We start from the raw sequence: 20,658 nt of genomic DNA, 5'->3' as shown, positions 1-20,658 counted from the left end.
TGTATAGTGGGATTTGGATAAAAGGGGTAATACAAAATGAAGATATAATTTAAATACAGTAATAATCCCTATTCTCACATGCATAATCTGGTTCTATCTCCAAAAAAAAAAAACACCAAAAAAAAAAGTTCTTCTTGCACATTTTTAAACCCTTGTATTGGCTTTGCTTATTTTTTTTTTGGACAATATATCCAGGAAGGCTTCTCAAAACTATGGGCTGACGATTGATGTGTCCACATCCTCTGTGCGAGACACCACTTTTCCATCGACAAGCTCTTCAATCACCACCTTCCTCCTCTGGGTTATCACCGGTTCTAATGCAGAGGAGAAATTCAAATCAAAATTTAATCTATGATATATGTAATTCTAACATAAAAAAAGTGCCAAAATACAAAGTGGTGATGTGAACTTACGTTTGACCACCTCTACTTCAACCACACTAAAGGACAGACAAAACAAAGTTATTTTTTCCATTCAAACAGTTTGAAACTGATGTTGAACACATAGTTCTACACTTAATAAAAAAATGTTCTGGGACAGGTTAGCTGTTTCCACCTCTTTCCAGTCTCTGTGCTAAGCTAAGCTAATGAAGCTAATGAATGTAGCTTCATATTTACTGTACATGCATGAGAGTGGTGTCATCAGACTCAGCAAGAAATATAAAATGAATCAACAGATACATGCTAAGGACCCCTTGAACTGACACAAATTAGACCACAGACCCCCTTTTGATAAGGTTTTGTCTCAGGGTCCTCAGATTTTCATGTTTCATTACAAAACGTGTATAAAAACCAATGACCAAAATAGATACACATTTTCTATCATTGTGTTACATATGGACAGAACTATAGTGAAAATAAATTATTCTCCTTTTTCCTGGGAATCCCCAGGGGTCACATGACCCCCCCCTTTGAGAACCACAAACAGCTCAAAATCCCTTACCTTAGTTCTCCATCCAGCAGTCTTCTGTACTCAGCAATCTCCAGCTCCAGCCTGGTCTTGATGTCAAGGAGCATCTTGTATTCCATGGCCTGCCTGTCAATGTCCGCTCTCACCTGGCCGAGCTCAGACTCCAGGGAGTTGACCATGGCCTGGAGCTGGCTCAGCTGCAGGCTGTAGCGGGACTCTGTCTCTACGAGTGTGCCCTCCAAGGCAGATTTCTGCACAGGAGACAATGAAGTATGAGTTTACTGCATACTAACTGCTTCTTCTCTAAGTCATGTTTAAACTTCAGTTTCTGAAAAGGTACTAAAAAACAAAACAAAAGGTGACTAATCAACTTCTAATTATAGTCTAGTCATTTGTATATGTCACTATGGTATATATGTTGCACTGAGGCACTAAACTATAAGAGAAAGGTCAGGAGCACAACAGTTATATATTGTATGCTAGTGAAGAATACTGCAGCTTCCTAGTTTGTACATGTGCATCTGTGTATATGGGAGCTGTCATTACCAGGCTGAGCTGGGACTGCAGCTCAATCTGCAGGGACTGCAGGGTCCTCTTGAGGTCATTGATTTCAGTGCGGGAGGTCTGGAGGGTCTCTGTGCTGGTTGCCACCTGCTTGTTCAGCTCGTCAAACTGGAAGAAAATGAAGTGAAAATTGTGACAAGGCAATTAGACACATCTTCATTTAAATGCAGACACAATATGAGATTATATGAATGTGGTTTTATAAAGTGAAATGTGGCATCTTGCTCCTCTCACCTTGGCCTTGTACCAAGTCTCCATTTGAAGGCGGTTCTTCTCATTGATGCTCTCATACTGAGATCTGATCTCATCAATCATGTTGGTCAGGTCCGTCTGTGGTCCACCTTCCACCTCCACATTCACAGAGCTTGAAGAAATTTGGTTTCGCAAAGCACAAATCTCCTACAACCAGACCCAAATGAATCCACATTAAAGGCAGCAGTTGGATATAACAGTCTTCGAAATCACATGTTGAATTTGTGGCAACAAAACCTTCCGTTATTCAGTTCAGTACATTTAAAGTGTGCTGTTACAGCCTTATTGGTCTGGTATAAGCATTGGCTTATGGTAGCTAAAGTAAGCAACAATAAAAGTGGCTTTACTTGATATTTCTATACAATGTATTAAATTATGTGGGAGGCTTTGCTTGTAGTAATGAACCTTCAGAGAATTATCAGTGAATCTGGATCTCCTCTCGTCTTTATGGAGCTTTATAGTGAGTTTCAGCTCATTGTTTAGCTGTCCTGCTGCTACTTTACTGTCTTGGTTCATTCTCAGTGCTATCATAGGGTTGTTTTCAGCTGCAGTAGACAGCTGTATTCAGAGGAAAAACCTCTAAAAGCCCACAGTACACAACCTGCTCATCACCACAGCTAACAGACACAGTTAGCGACTCACTGACCTGATAGGTCCCTGAGTAGGTGGTGGATACCAAAATAGAGTTCAAAGAGAGTGAATATTGGATTTAGGTGGCAGTAAGTAGAACTCCAAATATCTATTGGATGTGCAAATAAGCTACTGTTTGCTAATACATTTGCCATATCAACTAAAAAGTTGCTATGTCAGTGTTGTGTTCACAACTTACAGGTTTAAACAAATAGATATTGTGTAACTGACATTACTTAGTAGATTCACTGACTCTTCTTTACTTGTGCTGCTACAATTTTGATTATCTGATTGCTTGCAGCCACATTGGCTGGTGTTCAACAAAAGTTACACAAGATCACATTAATGAACATATTAGTGAAAAAAAAAGGTTGATCCCATGTCAGACAATTTCATCAAACTAAACCTTATTTGATGTACTGTCTATCTTTTTGAGCACTGACATAAATAAATAAAGATTGAATCGTGTGGGATGTCTTATCAGATGATCTGTCATTTACTTTGGCAGTACCCTGGGGCCAATGGCAGCTCTTACCTTGAGATACATAACTTGAAGGCACTGCAGATAAGTTTTGCATAATCTGTTGTTTGTATAAGCAAATGATAACATCTCTTAGAAGACATTAGGCAAACCGTTATCTGACTTTCTCCTGGTAAACAATTTTAATTGTCTGATCTCTCTTGGCAACTGTACTTCTCAGGGACTATGATGGGAACGCATCAATCATATTTCACTGAACATTTCACTGAATAAGATTTATGTTTTGTTTTTCACCGTATCAAGGAGGATTTGGTACCTGGGCTCAGCAGAACTCTCACCTCAGCATGGTTCTTCTTCAGATAGACCATCTCTTCCTTCAGGCCCTCCACCTGCATCTCCAGTTCAGACCGGGTCAGGGTCAGCTCATCCAGGATCTTACGCAGTCCGGCAATGTCAGTCTCCACTGACATGCGCACTGCCAGCTCATTCTCAAACCTGTTAGCGAAACACCACAGAGTTTCACGTTACTGCACCCGCTGAATTAGATAGAACCACCAACAAAACACAAGGTGACGCTCCATCAAAAACCAGTTCCACTAGTTTTATCGTCAGTTGACCGTGACACCCTTCTGACAAAATGTCCACAATCTGAACAAACACATATTGCAGTGAGGTATGCTTTTAAGTTACATCTGTTAAAATGCCAGGCTTCTGCCATTGTAAAATTTAATAAAGCTAATTAGGATTTCACCTCTCAGGGATTATAACTTTTGACATAAATTTTCCACTCACTTGATTCTGAAGTCCTCTCCTGCCAGTCTGGCGTTGTCAATCTGCAGCAATAGCCTGGCATTGTCCTGTGTAGCAAGACTGATCTAAAAAAAAAAGAAAGAAAGAGAGCATTGTCAGGCATTTCACAACCACATATTATACCATCATTAATGTTATGGTTCATGACTCATCCCACAATTGTTTTCTTTAAGCTCGACTTGCATTCCTCTGTAGTTGATGTGCTTGTAGGTGGTAGTGAGAAATAAAAAAAATGAATGTGTTTTCATCTTAAAGGTCAAGTGTCTGACTAATTCATAGGAATTTAAGCGGCACATACACATCCTGTATATTAATCATCACTCAGTCAGGCACATCAAGTGACAGTGCCTGCTAGACTTCAGTGAGTGAATTACATTTATAATGATGATGATGCTGATGGGATATGAAACAACTGGAATAAAAGAAGAGGGTTTTTTTATATAATGCTTGTATTCCATGATTAAGTGGTGAATAAACAAGCTCACTTTCAAGGTAGAAAAAGTCAGTTTAAGTTATATATGGATTAGAATTTAACATAAACATGAAAAAAAATCATTTTTATTAATTGGCTTTGTTCAAGTTTCCTTTTTTTCAAGTTTTCACTGAATATTAGTTTAACGCGGGGAACCAAGAAGGCTTTTGGAGACTGAAAAAATCCCTATTAACATTATTTAAGGGAGACAATTTTATTCTAATGATTATTATCAATTTACAGTAGCCAACAAAAGAGCTTATTTAAAATATTGTGACATTTTGGTCTTCAGTGAGACAGTGAGGAGGAGAGACGCTCACCTTGTTGCGCAGGTCTTGAACGATCGCCTCATACTTGCTGTAGTCCCAGACAGTCGGGGTCTGACTCTCGTACCACTGGCGGATTTGAAGCTCCAGTTTCGTGTTGGCGGACTCCAGAGAGCGCACCTTATCCAGGTAAGATGAAAGACGATCGTTGAGGTTCTGCATGGTCACTTTCTCGCTGCCTGACACGACCAAGCTGTTACCTCCTGAGCCTCCTCCGAGCGCGCTCGACAGGTCAAATCCGGCGCCGAAGCCATTGGAGACGTGGGACACCCGGACGCTTCTACCACCAGCCCCGCCATAGACGCTCGAAGATCGCCTTGATCCCATGGGCAAAGAGGACAGAGACATGGAGGATCCGGAGCGGAGTACGGCGGTCATGATGACTTCTGCTCAGGTAAAGTGATCACTGAAACAAGCTCGGCAGGTGGTGTGGAAGAGGTGGTGCTGAGATGGCCCTGGAGGATGGACTTTATAGTCGCTCACCTGGAAGTGGGAGCGGCCGGGCAGTTAGGTGGAAAGATGCTGCTCTCTCATCACAGGTGTGAGGGCGCAGGGTGTGGTGGCATGGTATTCAGGTGTGTGGTTGGCCATCTATAACGGCTGTCAGGGTGAGTTAGTTGGGACGATTTCAAGCCGCCGCCTTTAATTAAGATAATGTGATCTCTCAGGCGGAATACAGAATAACTAATTGTTTTTTTCTGTGGTTCATTCGCTGGAACCTTCAACTGATTCACTTGTACTTGTACTTTCACTCACACCTATGTTACAAAAGGGTTATTCGTTTATAAAAACAATTAAGTTATTACTGCTGTGATCCAGTATATCTATTTAAACATAATTAATTTTAAGGTTTTGAACATTTGCCAAAATATTCAAGACTAAGTCAGTCTGTGCTTCATTTTATTTGCACTGTTTGTATAGCTGTCAAGTTTGGCAGATGTTTGGTCACACATCAAAAAATTGTGCAAATTAAAATTTTGCCATCATATTAGCACTAGATGAAAAGTCATGGGATCAAAAGCCATTAGGGGTCATTCTTTGTGGAATGTGATTGTTTGTACTGAATTTCAGGGTTATAGCCTAAATCTAACAGCTTTCATTAAAAAACATCCCCAAAATATCAATGTCCTGGTGGTGCGAGAAGATTCATCTTTTAGGGGACATGAATGTCTGTACAAAATGTCATGTCCGTACATCTAATAGTTGTGAGATATTTCATTGTGGACCAAGGTGGTGGTTTAAATGGACTACTAATTTCACATGGGTCATCAGTATTTATCCTTTTTTTACACATAATATTGATCACATCATTGTACAAATGATTTATTACTTTATTTACTCCTTTTCAGAAATTGTAACCCACACTTGGAACTGTTTACAAAGACACTGTCACTGCCAGCTAGAACATGATACTCTTTTAGAGATTGTTTTAATTAAATTTATGATGTTGTCAAATGGAGGCACAATTCTAATATTACACCAATATCAAGTTTATTGCTCAGTTTGCTTGTGCCAGTGTATTGCTGCCTTGGGCTTCTGCTGTGCTTAGGTATATCCTCTCATGTAACAGTTTGAATCAGGGACTTGTCCTGTTTAGGGTCATGCTTGCACATGAATTCTCGTATACTCCTGGAGGTGGGAAGCTTGTTAAAACGTTTCAGGCGGTTTGATGTCTTATTTATTTTTATTTTACTTCATCTTTAATCTCACTCATACTGCGGGTTGTCTTGCAGAACAGCTAATATGAGCTCACAGTGGCCTTAGATGACTTTTACTGCTACCATGTTTTCATCCACCTGCAGTTACTTGTGTGTTGAAACAAATGCACTGGAGGCTCAATACAGACACACTGCAAATGTGCATTTTCTGGATTAGTTGTCAGAAAACAACAACTCATATTTGAAAATGTCTCTTATCATATTAAAACAAATGTAAATGTAAATGTACAATATTCCTTATTTGTATTATTATGACATAGTTCTTCCCCTGCTAAAAGAACACAAATGTTATCTTCATTTCAGACCAAAAGTTGAACAACAGCCCAGAACATGAAAATGTGCTTATGTTATGCAATCTTACACCTTGATTACTGTTTTTGAAAAAAAAATTCCCTTTGGGATTATCATCATGTTTTCATTTGATCAGATGCTGGCAGGACTGTGTTAGCCAGTCTGTCAACATATTTTAATTCAGGTGACAGTAACATGCCCCCTACCCTCCCCCCTTGCCTTCCCACAGCTCAGTACTTGGATGGACTGCTGAGATCTGAGATGAGTACAACAGTGTTTTGCAGTGTCCTGTGCTTGCCTACTGTTTTAGAGTGCAGTTTAAATATGTTATTTGCAGCAAAAGAGGCATACTGGATAAACAAGGACACCATGAAGATAATACTGAACTACCATACAACTACCAAGCAGCCTTGTTTTAAATATTGCTAATCATTTAGAGACTAAATATTCTGGTTCCTATAAAACATGCCTGTTCTCATGAGAGCAGATATTTATCCAAATATGGCCATTTAACATTTAAATAGTGTGTAATTATCAGTGGGAACCATATAAAATGGATCATTTAGAGGTACTTGATAGGTGTTGTACAGCAGTTAATGGGTGGACTAGCAGGTGCTGCTCTGTAATCATGTGTTCTTTTTTAATGGTTATCTTTAAGTTTGCTTTAATAGCTGAGAAATGTAGGAAACCTCCACTGAACCGGTAAATAATTAGTCACACTTCTCTGAAAACATTTCTCGAGTGTTAAAAGTACAGACTTGTTCCATGTATGGCCCTGAAGGCAAGTCATCAGACAGGCATCTTTTATGTACTATACAGGAGAAATGCTTAACAACACAGGAGCACAACTAGAGTAAAGCTGACAATGGAGATGACACTCAAATTGTGACATGAAGATTAGGAAGATTAGTGTTAGACCAACACAAAGATTTTGAACTTTGGTTACACAGGAGCTGAAACTAGGGTTTGAATGACACTGTGTGATGTACTATTTTTATGTTAACATTGAATCAAATGACTATGTGTAATGTGAAAGGGGAGACTAGTACGAACAAACCTATAGAAATGTATTACTCAATCCTGCAATTCCAGTTAGCTCAATGGAACGTTTTATTCACACTCATTGTTTTTATCAGCGTCATTTCCAACGAAAAAGCTGCCTTGCCGTAACCTGCGCTGCCCTTAAAATATAAGTTCATTGTAAGGACAGGCTAACATAAGTGCTTAACCAGTGTTAAACCAGGATTAATGGTTAACAATCTCTCTTAAAGGTTATAAAGACATTTAAACACATACAAACAAAGCAGTTTAATCAAGGGATTTGAGGTTGTTGGATGAAAGTCTTCAGACATAGCTCTGAATTTTTTAACAAAATGACGCAGTTTGAGCATGTTTTCTTGAAACATGAATTCTTAATAAAGAGAGGCAAAATTATGTTCATCTCTGGGAGATTTAGTGCGACCAAGACTCCAATGCTAATAAGCTAATGCTAATCGGCTAATGTACCCCATGATTTGTCTGTTTAGTCATATTCTTCACTAGTGGCTAAATTCAAAGAACTACCTGTGTAAACTGTACTCATCATGCACTGCTGATGCTTTTTAAAAGCAAGTCGCCACCTGGATGACTGCGAGAAATATTAAAAACTGGCAACATGGTCAGTTTCAAATGAATGTGTCCTTACAGTACACTGTCTCAGTTGGAATGTACTAGGTATAATGTCAGGCCTAAATAACTAAAGTAGGCTCATTAACATAAACATTATGGCTCAGCAATAGTAAAGACTTAATGTTAATAGTGAATAGGTTTCATGACAGATTCATTCAGCATTTACAATGTTTAATTTAGCTCATTTCATTTATTCAAATAATACTTGATCATAGAGATAATCACTCTTTTTATAATTCATTTCACATGAGACTTTTAAAGCTCAAGATATTAGATAAAATACTGTATGCCATATTGAAAATTCAGAGCTTAAACACAGCAGGGTGAATTAAGGTCTCTGTGCCACTCTAAACCATCTGGTGTACCAGACTGATCTGTTAGTCACTGGTCTTGACATTATAATTTAAGTTCATGGTGTTGTCACGGTATCACATGCAGACAGCTTCGATCTAACAAAAAAGGCGTCTCACCCAAGCAGATGTGTACCCACACACCATCCACCAGCCCCTATCCTCTAACCTCTAACTGACAGAAACAAACCTTGAGTACCCAGCCCTGACTTGTTCAGCTGTTTGAAATATTTGCCCATCCTTCCTCTACATCACAGTGTTTGACAGCTAAGTGTGGCACTCCTAGTGTAATTGTTTTGTGAAAAGCGAGTGTTGTGTAACCCTGAGGCACTACGCAAAATGTCAAACTGTTCATCACTAAGATAATTGTTTTTCAAGAACCGTCACAGCATATATTTGTGAATAGTGATACAAATATTTGCTGATAATGAATTCATAGATTTCTTTTAAATTTCCAGTGTTAATCCTAAACAATTAATATAAAACCAGCAATTAATACAAAATGTGAAAGTCTATTGAAAATCAGGTTAATTCAGTCTTTACATCCTCATGGAAATGCTGAAACTTCAAAGTTGCTCCACTTATATATTTTGTTTTTCTGTTGCTCCTTCTTGCCATGAGTCCTCATTAGGTAAAACCACAGTGGGATGATGTAAAGCAGCATTTGAGATGGACATTAATGACAGATTATAGCCTAATCAATTCTGTTATTCTCTTTCCCTGCCAGCAAAGGAGGAACCACCCCGTTGGATACATGCATGTTTGGCAGAAACTGTTCCATTGAATTTTCTTCATTGTACAGTTGTAAATCACCTTTGAAATTATGTGTGGGGGGTCTGTTATGCAAGACGGCAACCACTTAACTACCCATCCCTGCTGGAATGATCAAGGCATTGTGGGTTTGGATGATAGAATTAAAAAGATAAGGAAAAGTTATTGATTGAAAGTGTGCCCATTCTGATCCCTGCAAACTTTTATTTCACACAAGATCATTTTAATATCATTAGGAGTGGCCTATTGATTCTTGGAGTGTGTCAGTGAAGTTCTGCAACTGTGTGGTGGAACTAGAAGTGAAGAACTCTTTTCAGATGACAGGGAATTGAATCTTCCTGAGTCTGAAGTCATGTTCTCAATTGCTAAATATAGAGATACATGATGTGGCTTTACTCAAAATCAGCCACTGATGTTGGGCGATAAGGCCACAATTACAGTCAGCGTTCCATTTCATCCCAAAGGTGTTGGACGAGGTTAAGGTCAGGGCTCTGTGCATCAGTTCTTCCACATCGAACTGGGTTAATAATTTATTCATGGATGTTTATGCACAGGCCAATGTGGTACTGAAACATGATGAACTGTTTCCACTAAGTTGGAAAAACTGTTGTCCAAAATATGCTTGATTGCTCTGCCAATAAGATCTATTCATCCATTTTCTGCTGTTAGGTTGTGGTGGCATTAAGCTAAGCAATGAAACCCGAACATCCTTCTCCCCTGCAACGCTCATCAGCTCCTCCTGGGTGATCCCAGGGCATTTCCAGGCCATGAGAGATGAAAATCTCCTCCCAGTTGGATGTGCCTGAAACACATCTAAAGGGTGGCGTCCAGGAGGCATCCTGACCAGGTGCCCAAACCACCTCAGCTGGCTCCTTTCAATGTGAAGGAGCAGCAGCTCTACTCCTAGCCTCCCTCTGAACTCCTGAGGCTATCGCTATCCAGCTAACTAAATACTCTGTTTAGCAGAAACACCCTAGGAGTAGAATAAGCTCCAAACACAGCGTTGATATAGTATCACATCATATAGTTGATATGGCAAATCAGATTCCTGTTTACATATCCAGCAGAGACAAAGCGACATTGGCATTGATTTGGGGTTGTGTTTCTGGCCACTTGATGAATGTAAGTCCAATATTCTTTAAACTGCATTTATCTGGCTCTTTGGATGCTAAATACTCCAATAGTTTCACCAGCTAGTCTTTAACTTCCATTTAATGCTGGATACTAGTGTGCTTTTGGTTTGTCTGAACTATCTTTTTTTGAAAACAGTGAGCTAAAAGAATTGAAATAGTGCTTAGGGGAGCTGATTCTGCTTGTCACTACAACGGACACATTACAGTACATGTATTGATTTGTTGAAAATATGTAAAGCTTTAAATAGTATAAAGATTGTAATAATTATCTTCAATAGAAACATGCATAATGAGTGCTTGATATATGTCCTGAGGCTCCCAGGTTGACTATAGTGTTCTGAGACATGTTGTTGCAGTTTCTACCTCATACACTACATTTACACTGCGAGTTAAACCACATGAGACATGCTTTAGCTTAACATACTGTGGCCCCTACAGCACAATCTGGTAAAGAGTTTATGTGAAGATAATCCCTTACGCAGTTTTTGGATTTAAATCACAATACCCTCCAATCCTGAACTCAAGAGGCTTGTGTAATGATATCATGTACAGACACAAACAGCCTGGCAATGGAGTATATTTTATAATTGTTAGAGAATAGATCAAAGTATTTGCATCTTTTAACAACAGGTGTTTCCTTTTTTTGTCTGTCAGACACCTTCAGTAAAAAGGCTCCTTGTACAGAAAACAAAGGATCACATGAGAAACGATCAAAGAGCTCCTTAGCACCCACCCTTGCAGAGAACAAAGGCAGAGGAATGTAAAGTCACAGAGGTCATGTACAAGAGGGAGCTGTTAAGACTGTTCAGTGCTAAACCCGTAATCTGTGGCTGACTTTTGTTTTCATTCTCTTGTAGGCAGTGTCCACCTCAGCTTCCTCCACCTCTGCTGCTGAAGGTTGGCTAAAAAGTCATCACCCGCCTTTCCATGTAGCCCTCAGACATGTGATCACCCTCACCAAACATTCCTGTGAATGTCATGCTACAGAGGTGATTCCTTGGGAACTTTGTGAAAGCAACATGACATCGAGAAACAGGCTCGTTGGCATTCCCGTTCGACAGAAATCATCTGTCCCAGACACCCGTAGAGGATCTGACTGCAACGCCCTAACAGGTATTGTTTTTCCAGGACTAAAGTATTAATTGCTGCCATTATCATAGCTGTCCTCATCTTACACCTTACTAAGAGGGTGTGGGAGTGTGACGATAAGTTGCACGGATGTCCTGTCTGACATTTTTGGGTAGTCTGCATGCCTCTTGTGTGTTTAGTGATTAAAAAATGTTCCCTTCTTTACTGTGCCGCTCTGTCTTTCTCTATCGGTTCATCTCTCGCTCTTTTTCTGACCATGCAGATGGATGAAAACCATAACAAACTGTCAGCAAAACCACATGAGAAAGTCAGCTCAACTGGCTGCTCCCCAACTGCCAAAGCCTCAGATGCAGTGTTTGCAGATTCACAAAAGTGGCTTTTTGAAAACAAAGAAAGAAATTAGATATGAGTTACCTTTTCTAACAGTGAGATTCATAATTATCACTAGCATTCACACTTAACGGATCTTCAAAAGTTCAAATCTTCAAATACTTCAAAAATGTTCTTTATATCTATAAAATGTTTTGGAAAGTACATTTTTGTGTGTTTATAAATTAATCACACATTATTAAAGCAAGGCCACTTTATAACACATTCTCCTCTAACAAAAGAAGACTCTTCTGGTATGACCACTAGCTTATGGTGGCTAATATTAGCTTCTTTACATGAACATTTCTTGGGAAAATTGATACGATCAACTGAGTCACTACAGTCAGAAGATTTACTGGCAGCGGTGACGTAAATTCCCTTGTTAATATGTTAAGTTGAAATTTGATGGATTTCACATGACTTTGTGACTAATAGCAAGTTTCGACAGAGCGAGAGTCCAAAATGTGGGAAGGTTAGCTTTCTTGCACAATCCACTTTTGTGTAACTGTCCTCTGCCAGAGTATAAAAGTCTGCACACAAGAGAACAAGAGGTTTTGCAGACAGTTATGAGACACAAATACATCTTTCAAATAACTTATTGTCCTGTTAGCAACTGCCCACAGAGTTAATGTGACCGGCTTATGCTAGTATGCTCCCGTTCAGCTAGCATGTTATCTTGTTAGCTGACTGAATTAACAATGCGAGTTAACCACACTACTAAGCTTCTAGCACCACCTATCATGACGAGCTGATAAACGCCACCAATCCTGTGAGCTATCCTTTATGCTACATTTTAGCATTAATTATGTCATTTCCTCTTGTCACCACAGTGACCACCGCTCAGCTTTAGCAGCATGACACTACACAGTTGAGTAGCTGTGTAGTGTCATTATTTGCATTATACAACCTGGAAATCTATTATGGAGTCTTACGGGGTTACAATATTGAGGTCAGAGGCTTTCATGATAAGTGAACCAACCCATTGTTTACATTTGGATCATAGCTTGTGGTTTTCAACATTGGATGGAATATTTAAATACCACACCCTAAGCATAAACAAACACTTACAATACAATAATCTCAAGATGACAGCTAAACTATTTTTATGATACTCTTGTCTGTGACGACAGCATACCTACACATGTAAGTCATTCTTCCACTTATCAGAAAGTCGGTGGTTCGATACCTGTCTCCTCCTCAAGTCCTTGGGCAAGATACTGAACCCCAAGTAGCTCCTGATGGTGATCAGTGTGTGAGTGTACATGGGAATGGGTAACATAGAAACGTTATGGGCACTCTGGATAGGAACCGCTGTATCACTCCCAATAAGCAGGTTGGCACCTTGCATGGCATTCTCTACCTCTACCATTAGTATGAATGAGTGTGTGAATGGGTGTAGGCATGTATTGTACTATTTGTATTGTATGAGTGATCGATTAGTGACTAGAAGGGTGTTATATAATTAAAGTCAATTCACCATACAATCTGCTGGCTGTAGAAGATAGCTTTAAAATTAAATGGAGATTTTTTGACATCTTTGCTTTAGTTGTTATGACAGATCCAGTACAAAATAAAAAATGACTCATTATCCATATAAATACAAATTAAAACATTTGGAAGATAACACCTTTAACCCAGAGAGTCAGACACAAACACAGTTATTTGCCAAGACTGTTGTTGAGCAATATGTAACTCTGCACAAAGTGTTTATTCAGGACTTCAGGACAATGTAGGGTATTTATGTATAAATATAGTATATGTAACCCCTTATTAAATCACCACTCAAACACACACACACATAGACTGACACACTCACACACATGTCCTGTCACTGTGTCTCCCTGAACATTCCCTCCACAGCTTGTGTTCCTGCCTGTTTGAAAGCAGCTCAGTAATCCTGGATCAGAGAGTACAAAGGGCCCCAGAGTGCTGGTGATGTAAGCACTGTGTCCAGTGCTTACCCCACTGCTCTCCCCCTGTCCCAAATGTTGCCTGGGAGGTGATGTGGGACAGGGAGCGACATCCCTGTTGCGGCTGACCCTGAAGACTACAGACTGACACACAAACGTCGGACTAACGGCAGCCTCTCTGCTCTGTCTCAGGATCCTGCTGATGATGACTCGGGACACAGTAGGGAAGGAGAAAATGACAACCAGCTCACTGTAGAGGAATGTAGCTAAGCTGTGAGGATTGACTTGACGTGACCAGGAGAACACACTGAGGGACTTCTGCTTCCTCATCACTAAATTTACTGTGCTTTATTCTTGGAAGGCCACGTTGCCTCAGGTGAGTATCACTAGGTAAACATTTACTAAGTCAACGCCTCAGGCAGCTTGTGATCTCACGTAGTGGCAGACTATTTGCTGTGAAAATTTCAACTTAATGTTATTGCTTATGCACTCTGCAGTAACCACAGTAAGTCTGACACTCACATACTGTCTGAATGTTTTTCCCATCATAGAAACTATTGGACATGTTGTGTCATTAGTTTATATGGAAATGTCAGCGGCTCGTTGTGTGTGTCTGTCAACATTTGGGTGTGTGCCCTCTCAGGTTTCCATGGACTTGCTGCAGGACTCTAGTCACACCATGCTGGGACTGAATGCCCGCTTGAAGGGCTTCCTGGAGCAGGTGAACAGGCTGCAGGAAGCCAACCGGCGGCTAGAGGCCCAAATAGCCGAATGGGGCATCAGGAGCAGCTCACGCTCTCAGGACTGGTCCCAACAGGAGCAGACTGTGAAGGATCTCCGTGCTCAGGTCAGGCTCATTTACCTTGTAGTTTTTATTGATAAAAAAGGTGCAGCAGACACGCTACCTTATTATTTCATGCTGATATCATGCGTCACTGCAACAAAAAGGGCCATGTCAGCTGGTGGAGAACCGAAGCAGGGGTTGAATAATCAAACAGCAGTGACTGCATTCAAAACAGTCACACAGTTGATAAGCAGAACTGATGACAGCTGCATGTGACATCAAGTGAAAACCAGGAATTGCATGTTCACCTGAATAACTGATGTATTGCACAGGTTTGGACTTGTTGCTGTTACCTGGTATATTAAATAAAACCACCGTGTAACAGTTGTGGTTGGAACCTGAAACAGACTAAATGTGTGTGTGTGTTGAGACTATCCCCGTTATGTAAAAACTAAATGAGTGTTTACTACAGCTAGTTCCACTTAATGTACGAAAAAACTTTTTAAAGTGTAAGTGAGACTCAGTTGTCCTGAAGCTAAAAGGAAATGAAAAGTCATTTTGGAGAAACATTGCTTGTTTGAAAATGGATCAAATATTATATTGTCAATACTGTATGTTGAGGGATCTGTAGTTTGACACGATAATAATCTTTATTTGCACAGCACTTTTCAAAGTCAATCATCTAAAGTGCTTTAAAGAGGCATTCAAGTAGAATAGATAACATTCATGAGCATTGTGCCAAAATGTAAGCAAAAGTGTGACTTTATGAGTCCATGAGGTGAGAGGTAACTCAGGTTCTGTAAGTCTTGTCACATAGCATTATAAGCTGAGTGTGTCATTATACCTGGACTAGAGCCAGAGACGTGCAGCAAGAATGTCACATATAGAAAGAATGTGTGACTTATTTCAAAGGGCTTTCCATTTACCATTTACACCAGCCAGTATGGTGATCTCACATGACTCGACTTGATGGTTTTCAGCTCCTCCCTGATTTGATCTCTTTCTGCATGAACGCTCGAGTAGTTATCACTGACAGTCATTTTAATGATTCCCTTGTTCCTGGTTGCATACCACGTCATTCAGCTTGTCTCGAGTGTCTGATGTTCCCACGTCTAATGACAGACACAAGAGTAAACTCTGCAAGTCTCATTATTCCGGGATATGCCTTAGTGTTAACATGTAGGATTACTTTCATTTATCTATTCAACAACTACTTTGTTTTTTATTTATTTACAGCACACACTTAATGATGGGTAATCAGCCGCTAAGACATTAGGCAGGAGATGTTGTCAGCGTCAGCCATTCACTGATCTCACAGGGCCTTAAAAGGGGGGCAGGTGTATTGAAACCTCCACAAAATTAATGTATTTGCCATAAATGTTTTGAAATATTCTATGTTATCTTTGGCTTTCCTTCATCATGGGTGTGCCTTGTTTCTAAAAGCGCTGCACTCATAAGAAAACCAACAAAGGGAAATAAGGGTGTGTTCATATTTATGTGTGTAATAAGAGACAAGGAGCCACCTTTATGTGGTCTGCCTCCTCCATGAGAACTGAAGAGTACTTTACATATTAACAATAATTTGGCCTAAACAGCAAGAATCAAATAAAGCTGGAAAGAACCGTACATTATTAGTACTTTCTGTAGAAGCCTCTGTTCAATTTAACCACTAAAAATGCTAAACAGATTAGTTTAGTGGTTGTATTCCATGTACAAATTGTATACATACCCAGATTTAAGATTTGAAAGTGATAATTGACATGCCTCATTTGGCACATGCTTGTGGTTCACTGCAAGCATCACATTTTAAAATGCCAACACCACAGAGTGTATTCACTGCTGCATTGTCATATGCAATGGGCAATGAATGAATGAATGACAAGGATAAATACAGGGGAGGAAAATTAATCTAAACGTGTCTGTTTTCACAGTCAATCATCTGTTGAGTGTTTGATGGCTGTTTATTTATGCAGCGGAACGTAACCGCTGTGAAATAATCAGAATATGATGTTTTATATGTGTCATTCACTTGTCTCTCTCTCTTGCTGGCTGGTGCTCAGCTGGCTTGCGCTATCTCTCTGTTTTTTCGGCAACAGAAAGCAACGCTCCAAAATCGTGAGTGGGTGTCAAAGGCACCCATTTAAAAAACAATAGATGCATTTCAAAATGCAGCATCAGATGATTTTACTGTGTTTTGGCCCAAACATACACCCAAATTTTTTGGGAGTGTAGAGGTGAAGTGAGGACACACTGGAGCACTGAGCTATTTTAAACCTGTGTACAGTTGTTACACCATCACTGTCAGTTTTTCCAGCAATTCAAAAGTCATTTTTGACTTGTTATAGTAGGAAACGAACAGGTGTTACAAAAACGTAAACAATAGCTCTGCTCTAATCAAATGTCCCTGTTAGTCATGCACAACACCACGACCCTAAAACTGAAGCAGCTAAATGGAATGCAGCCATCACCCATTTGAATAATTTCACCTGTATTTTTCAACTGATTTGACATGTGACTACCTTGTTTAAACACACGACCCTCAAGCAAATGATGTATTCCATATATGTACAGCATTTATAATATGTCAGTATTGCTTGAATCTGGCTCGAATTTGACTTTGACAGTTATACATAAATGACTCTAAAATGATCCTCATTTATTAGGAGAGCTATGCCAATGAATTCTATAACCTCTCTTTAAAAGCTTATGAAAATATATTGGGTTAGGTTTGGTCCTCATAATAAAATCTTGCTAAGCCTGCTATTTTTCAGTGTTGTGATTATAATTGGAAGCTTTAATCACATAAACAGGAAATGAGCTGCTATGGACAATAATCATAGACATAGATGAGGGGTGCAAACTATTAGGAACACTTTACATTATAATGCAGTCCAGTACACCACCACCACACACTCCATAATAAATATAAAGTCAAATTTTCATGTTCTCATAAAGTTATGAGATGATGTGTGTTCCTAATAAAGATCCCTTTAAAAAGTATTTTCCCAAAACATTACCTCATTCAAAAAAGGCTGAATTCCATTTAGCTGCTTCAGTTTTCAGTGTCCTGGTTCTCTGCATGCTGGCTCACCGTTGCGCTGTCATGACTTACTGGGATGCTTGAATATAACAGAGCCACCTTTATTATTATTAGTAACACAGGATATAGTGTTTGACGTCTAATTGAAAACACAAGTGCAATATTTGCATGTGGTGATAAAACATTCAATACAAAATATCACTCATTGCTCAGTAAATAAACTTTAGATAGTCAAAACTGAACAAAGACGTTTACCTCTCTGTCTAAGTCAGATGAAAAGATGCATACTGTTGCGGCACATTCCTCCATATAATGCCATGTTATTGTATTTTTTTTGTTTTTGCCAGGTTGGTAAGCTACTGATGGAGAATGCCCAGCTGGCATTACAGTCTGACAGCATGAAGTCCAGAGCTGCTGCTATCCAGGCCAGGTCAGCTGTATTTGACTGTAGTTTTCCTGAAAGCTGTAACACTTTGCACCTGATCAATACAGCCTACAGCTTATTGATTAGTGTATTAGGCACAAAATTACATCGCATACACATACTGCGCTCATTTGTTTCTCCAAAGTGACAATGTGCAGCGACGAAACAAAGCATTTTTCTATATTTCCTGTATTGTCTGTGTTGGTAATGTAGTAATATACACCAGGAGACAATGTAGGATTATCATCACAGGCTCATAAAAATATCCCAGTATTAGCACAGCTGTTGAAGAGGTATGAAAGACTTCCTGTTTTCATTCTGCTGCAATGTTTATCCAGCCCTCTGTTATCTAACTCGGGCCAGTTCCCGCTCCTGTGAGCCAACCTGCATACAAAATCCAGGCCGGGCTTTGTGCAGCATCAGCATTTTCACTTATGTATTGATGCAGAGTGACACCGAGCCCCTCCACCACCTCTCTCAGCACGCGCGCACACACACACACACTAGCCCTCTGCCGCCTCAGTGGTACATTAACCCCTGAAGGACAGTGGTGACACACTGCAGCTCGAAATAAATACACCTGTTCTATTTATAGCTGCGGGTCTCATGACTGTCTGAGTGTGTCTGTGAGACTCTGGACTGTGTTTATGACACACTGAGGATGATGCTATGGTCTCTTAAATGGCTTTTTTAAACTTGTAGTTATGATTTCTGCAACACACAGCCTCACAGAAATGCACCTAAATGGGATCTTTCAGCTTAAACCACAATCTATATGTTGGATCTACTTAATCTACTTAATGTTGGAATGCCCTTTAAATCAAGTTAAACTGAGGATTAGGCAAGACTGAAGAATGTGTCAGTATTCAGTAAAATAAAGGCTTTCCACCTGATTTTAATCTGTAGCACAGAATTTAAATAAACGTATCTTCATCTAAATGATTGTCCTTACCATCCTCCTTAAAAGTTCATATGTGGTGGATGTATATGTCGTGGGTTAAATAATTAGCAATTCTATGAATAACCCTCCCTTTTTTTGACATCGTAGGTGTGAGACAGAGGAGCAGAACACCTGGCGCCTGGAGCAACAGGTGGCGATGCTCAGGGAGACAAAGAGGAAGGCGGAGCAGAGCAGCGTGACACTGCAGACAAACCTTCGCCGTTCTATGACAGAGCTGCAGGAGATAAACCAGGAGTTTCAGGTCACTAAATGTACTGCGAAAAAATCAGCATGACATCTTTTTGTCTTTTTAGATCCTTTCATCTCACTAAGTGAAAGCTGCTCTTGCCCCAATGACTCATTATTAAGTTTATTATCCCTTTTGATTAGTTTAATAATATCAGGAAGAACACTGTCAGTACTCACTATGTATAGGAGAATACCCTGATCACTGTTATATTGCTATGCCAAATATTACATGATCATATTATTATTACTAATAACCTGTAAGCAGGATTATGTAGCTGGTCAAAGTGGCATTCATTTGAACTTTTTTGATATACTGTTTAATAGTTGAATTCTCTAATTACTCTTAACCTGAACTAGCAGCTATAGAGTATAAATTGAAATATTCCCCTCTGAATTGTGGTGGAGTATAAGGCATAAAATGGAAATATTCAAGTAAAGTACCTTAAAATACTTAGAACTTGAGAGAATGTACTTAGTTACTTTTAGTTACTTTTTACCACCACATGTGATCTCTATCTTGATACATGATCTGAATCACTACATCCTATCTGATCATGGACTTTGTCATTGGAAGCAATGCGATGGACAGGAATCATGCATTTTTGGCTTTACAGCTACTGCTTTTACTTGTAGCGTTTGTTGTAATTGCTCAACACTAACAGGAGGAGTTACTGCAGGTGACCTTTTTAATTGCATTTACCTCTGACTGAGATCTGATCACGATATGTTCTGCTCACAACACATCCTGCAATCATTTACAGCCTGAATTCAAATGTCAGTATCCAGATAGAGATCACATGTTAAAGCAAGGTGTGAATTATTTAATAGTGAAGGTTTGCTAGGAATATCTGCCAGGAACTTAAACTTCTTATTCCTAAAAAGACACATAATAAGTACATAATACAGCAGAGTGAACAAAATATAAGTTCTATGGTAACCACTCTAAACTATAAACCCTTAAACATTTCCTCTGATTCCTTTTGTCCCTTCACTCTGACCTCCTCCCCCTCCTCCTCCTCCTCCTCCTCCTCCATATCTTCATTTTGTCATTCCTGCTGACTAATACCTCCCTCCTTCTCTTCCAGTGTCTTTTCCTCCGTACAAACACACTTCCACATACACACACACACGCACACACACACACACACACACACACACACACACACGTATGCACATATATAGTGGTCGATAACAGAATCTACTTTTTCTCCTGCCTCTGCATTGCGTGAACCCAGCAGCCCTCCACACACACACACACACACATACAGATACACACTTTTCTTTTGCCCGCTCTTCCTCCTCCCTGAACCTTTTCATTCACAAACTAATCTCATCTCCCTTTTTGTCTTGTTTCTCTTGGATATCTCATTCTTTTCACCCTTCACAATCTTATCACCCTCTTTTTTATCTTTCTCTCTCCTGCTCCCTCTACCTTTCTCTCTCTCTCTCTCTCTCTCTCTCTCTCTCTCTCTCTATCT

The 20,658-nt window shown here is 39.6% G+C and overlaps 2 protein-coding genes across 2 annotated transcripts; one reads left to right on the top strand and one right to left on the bottom strand.

The window, feature by feature from the left end:
* Positions 1-210: 210 nt before the first annotated feature.
* Positions 211-4,822, bottom strand: LOC128366734 (keratin, type I cytoskeletal 17-like). The gene is made up of 7 exons (XM_053327492.1): positions 4,439-4,822; positions 3,629-3,711; positions 3,175-3,331; positions 1,708-1,872; positions 1,456-1,581; positions 943-1,160; positions 211-349 (listed from the first exon to the last, which is right to left on the bottom strand). Exons 1-7 carry the CDS (start codon positions 4,820-4,822, stop codon positions 211-213), a joined length of 1,272 nt encoding a protein of 423 aa, XP_053183467.1.
* A 9,162-nt stretch (positions 4,823-13,984) lies between these two features.
* Positions 13,985-20,312, top strand: LOC128366723 (keratin, type I cytoskeletal 18-like; the record flags this gene model as incomplete). Its single annotated transcript, XM_053327485.1, has 5 exons — positions 13,985-14,119; positions 14,387-14,590; positions 17,915-17,997; positions 19,040-19,203; positions 20,266-20,312. Coding segments are annotated over exons 2-5 (492 nt in total), but the record flags the coding sequence as incomplete, so codon positions are not given.
* Between the last annotated feature and the right edge of the window lie 346 nt (positions 20,313-20,658).

This window comes from Scomber japonicus, chromosome 2, assembly GCF_027409825.1.
Source record: "Scomber japonicus isolate fScoJap1 chromosome 2, fScoJap1.pri, whole genome shotgun sequence".
Classification (NCBI taxonomy): Eukaryota; Metazoa; Chordata; class Actinopteri; order Scombriformes; family Scombridae; genus Scomber; species Scomber japonicus.
Note: the sequence above shows the minus strand (reverse complement) of the source record. Positions and strands in the feature narration are given on the sequence as shown.

Bases quoted from the DNA above. Each gene is read 5' to 3' on its own strand.
- LOC128366734 (XM_053327492.1), bottom strand. From the start codon at position 4,822: ATGACCGCCGTACTCCGCTCCGGATCCTCCATGTCTCTGTCCTCTTTG. The intron at 3,332-3,628 runs GTGAGTGGAAAA...TTTCGCTAACAG, and splicing joins GGAGAGGACTTCAGAATCAA to GTTTGAGAATGAGCTGGCAG. The intron at 1,873-3,174 runs GTGAGAGTTCTG...GTCTGGTTGTAG, and splicing joins TGAAGAAGAACCATGCTGAG to GAGATTTGTGCTTTGCGAAA.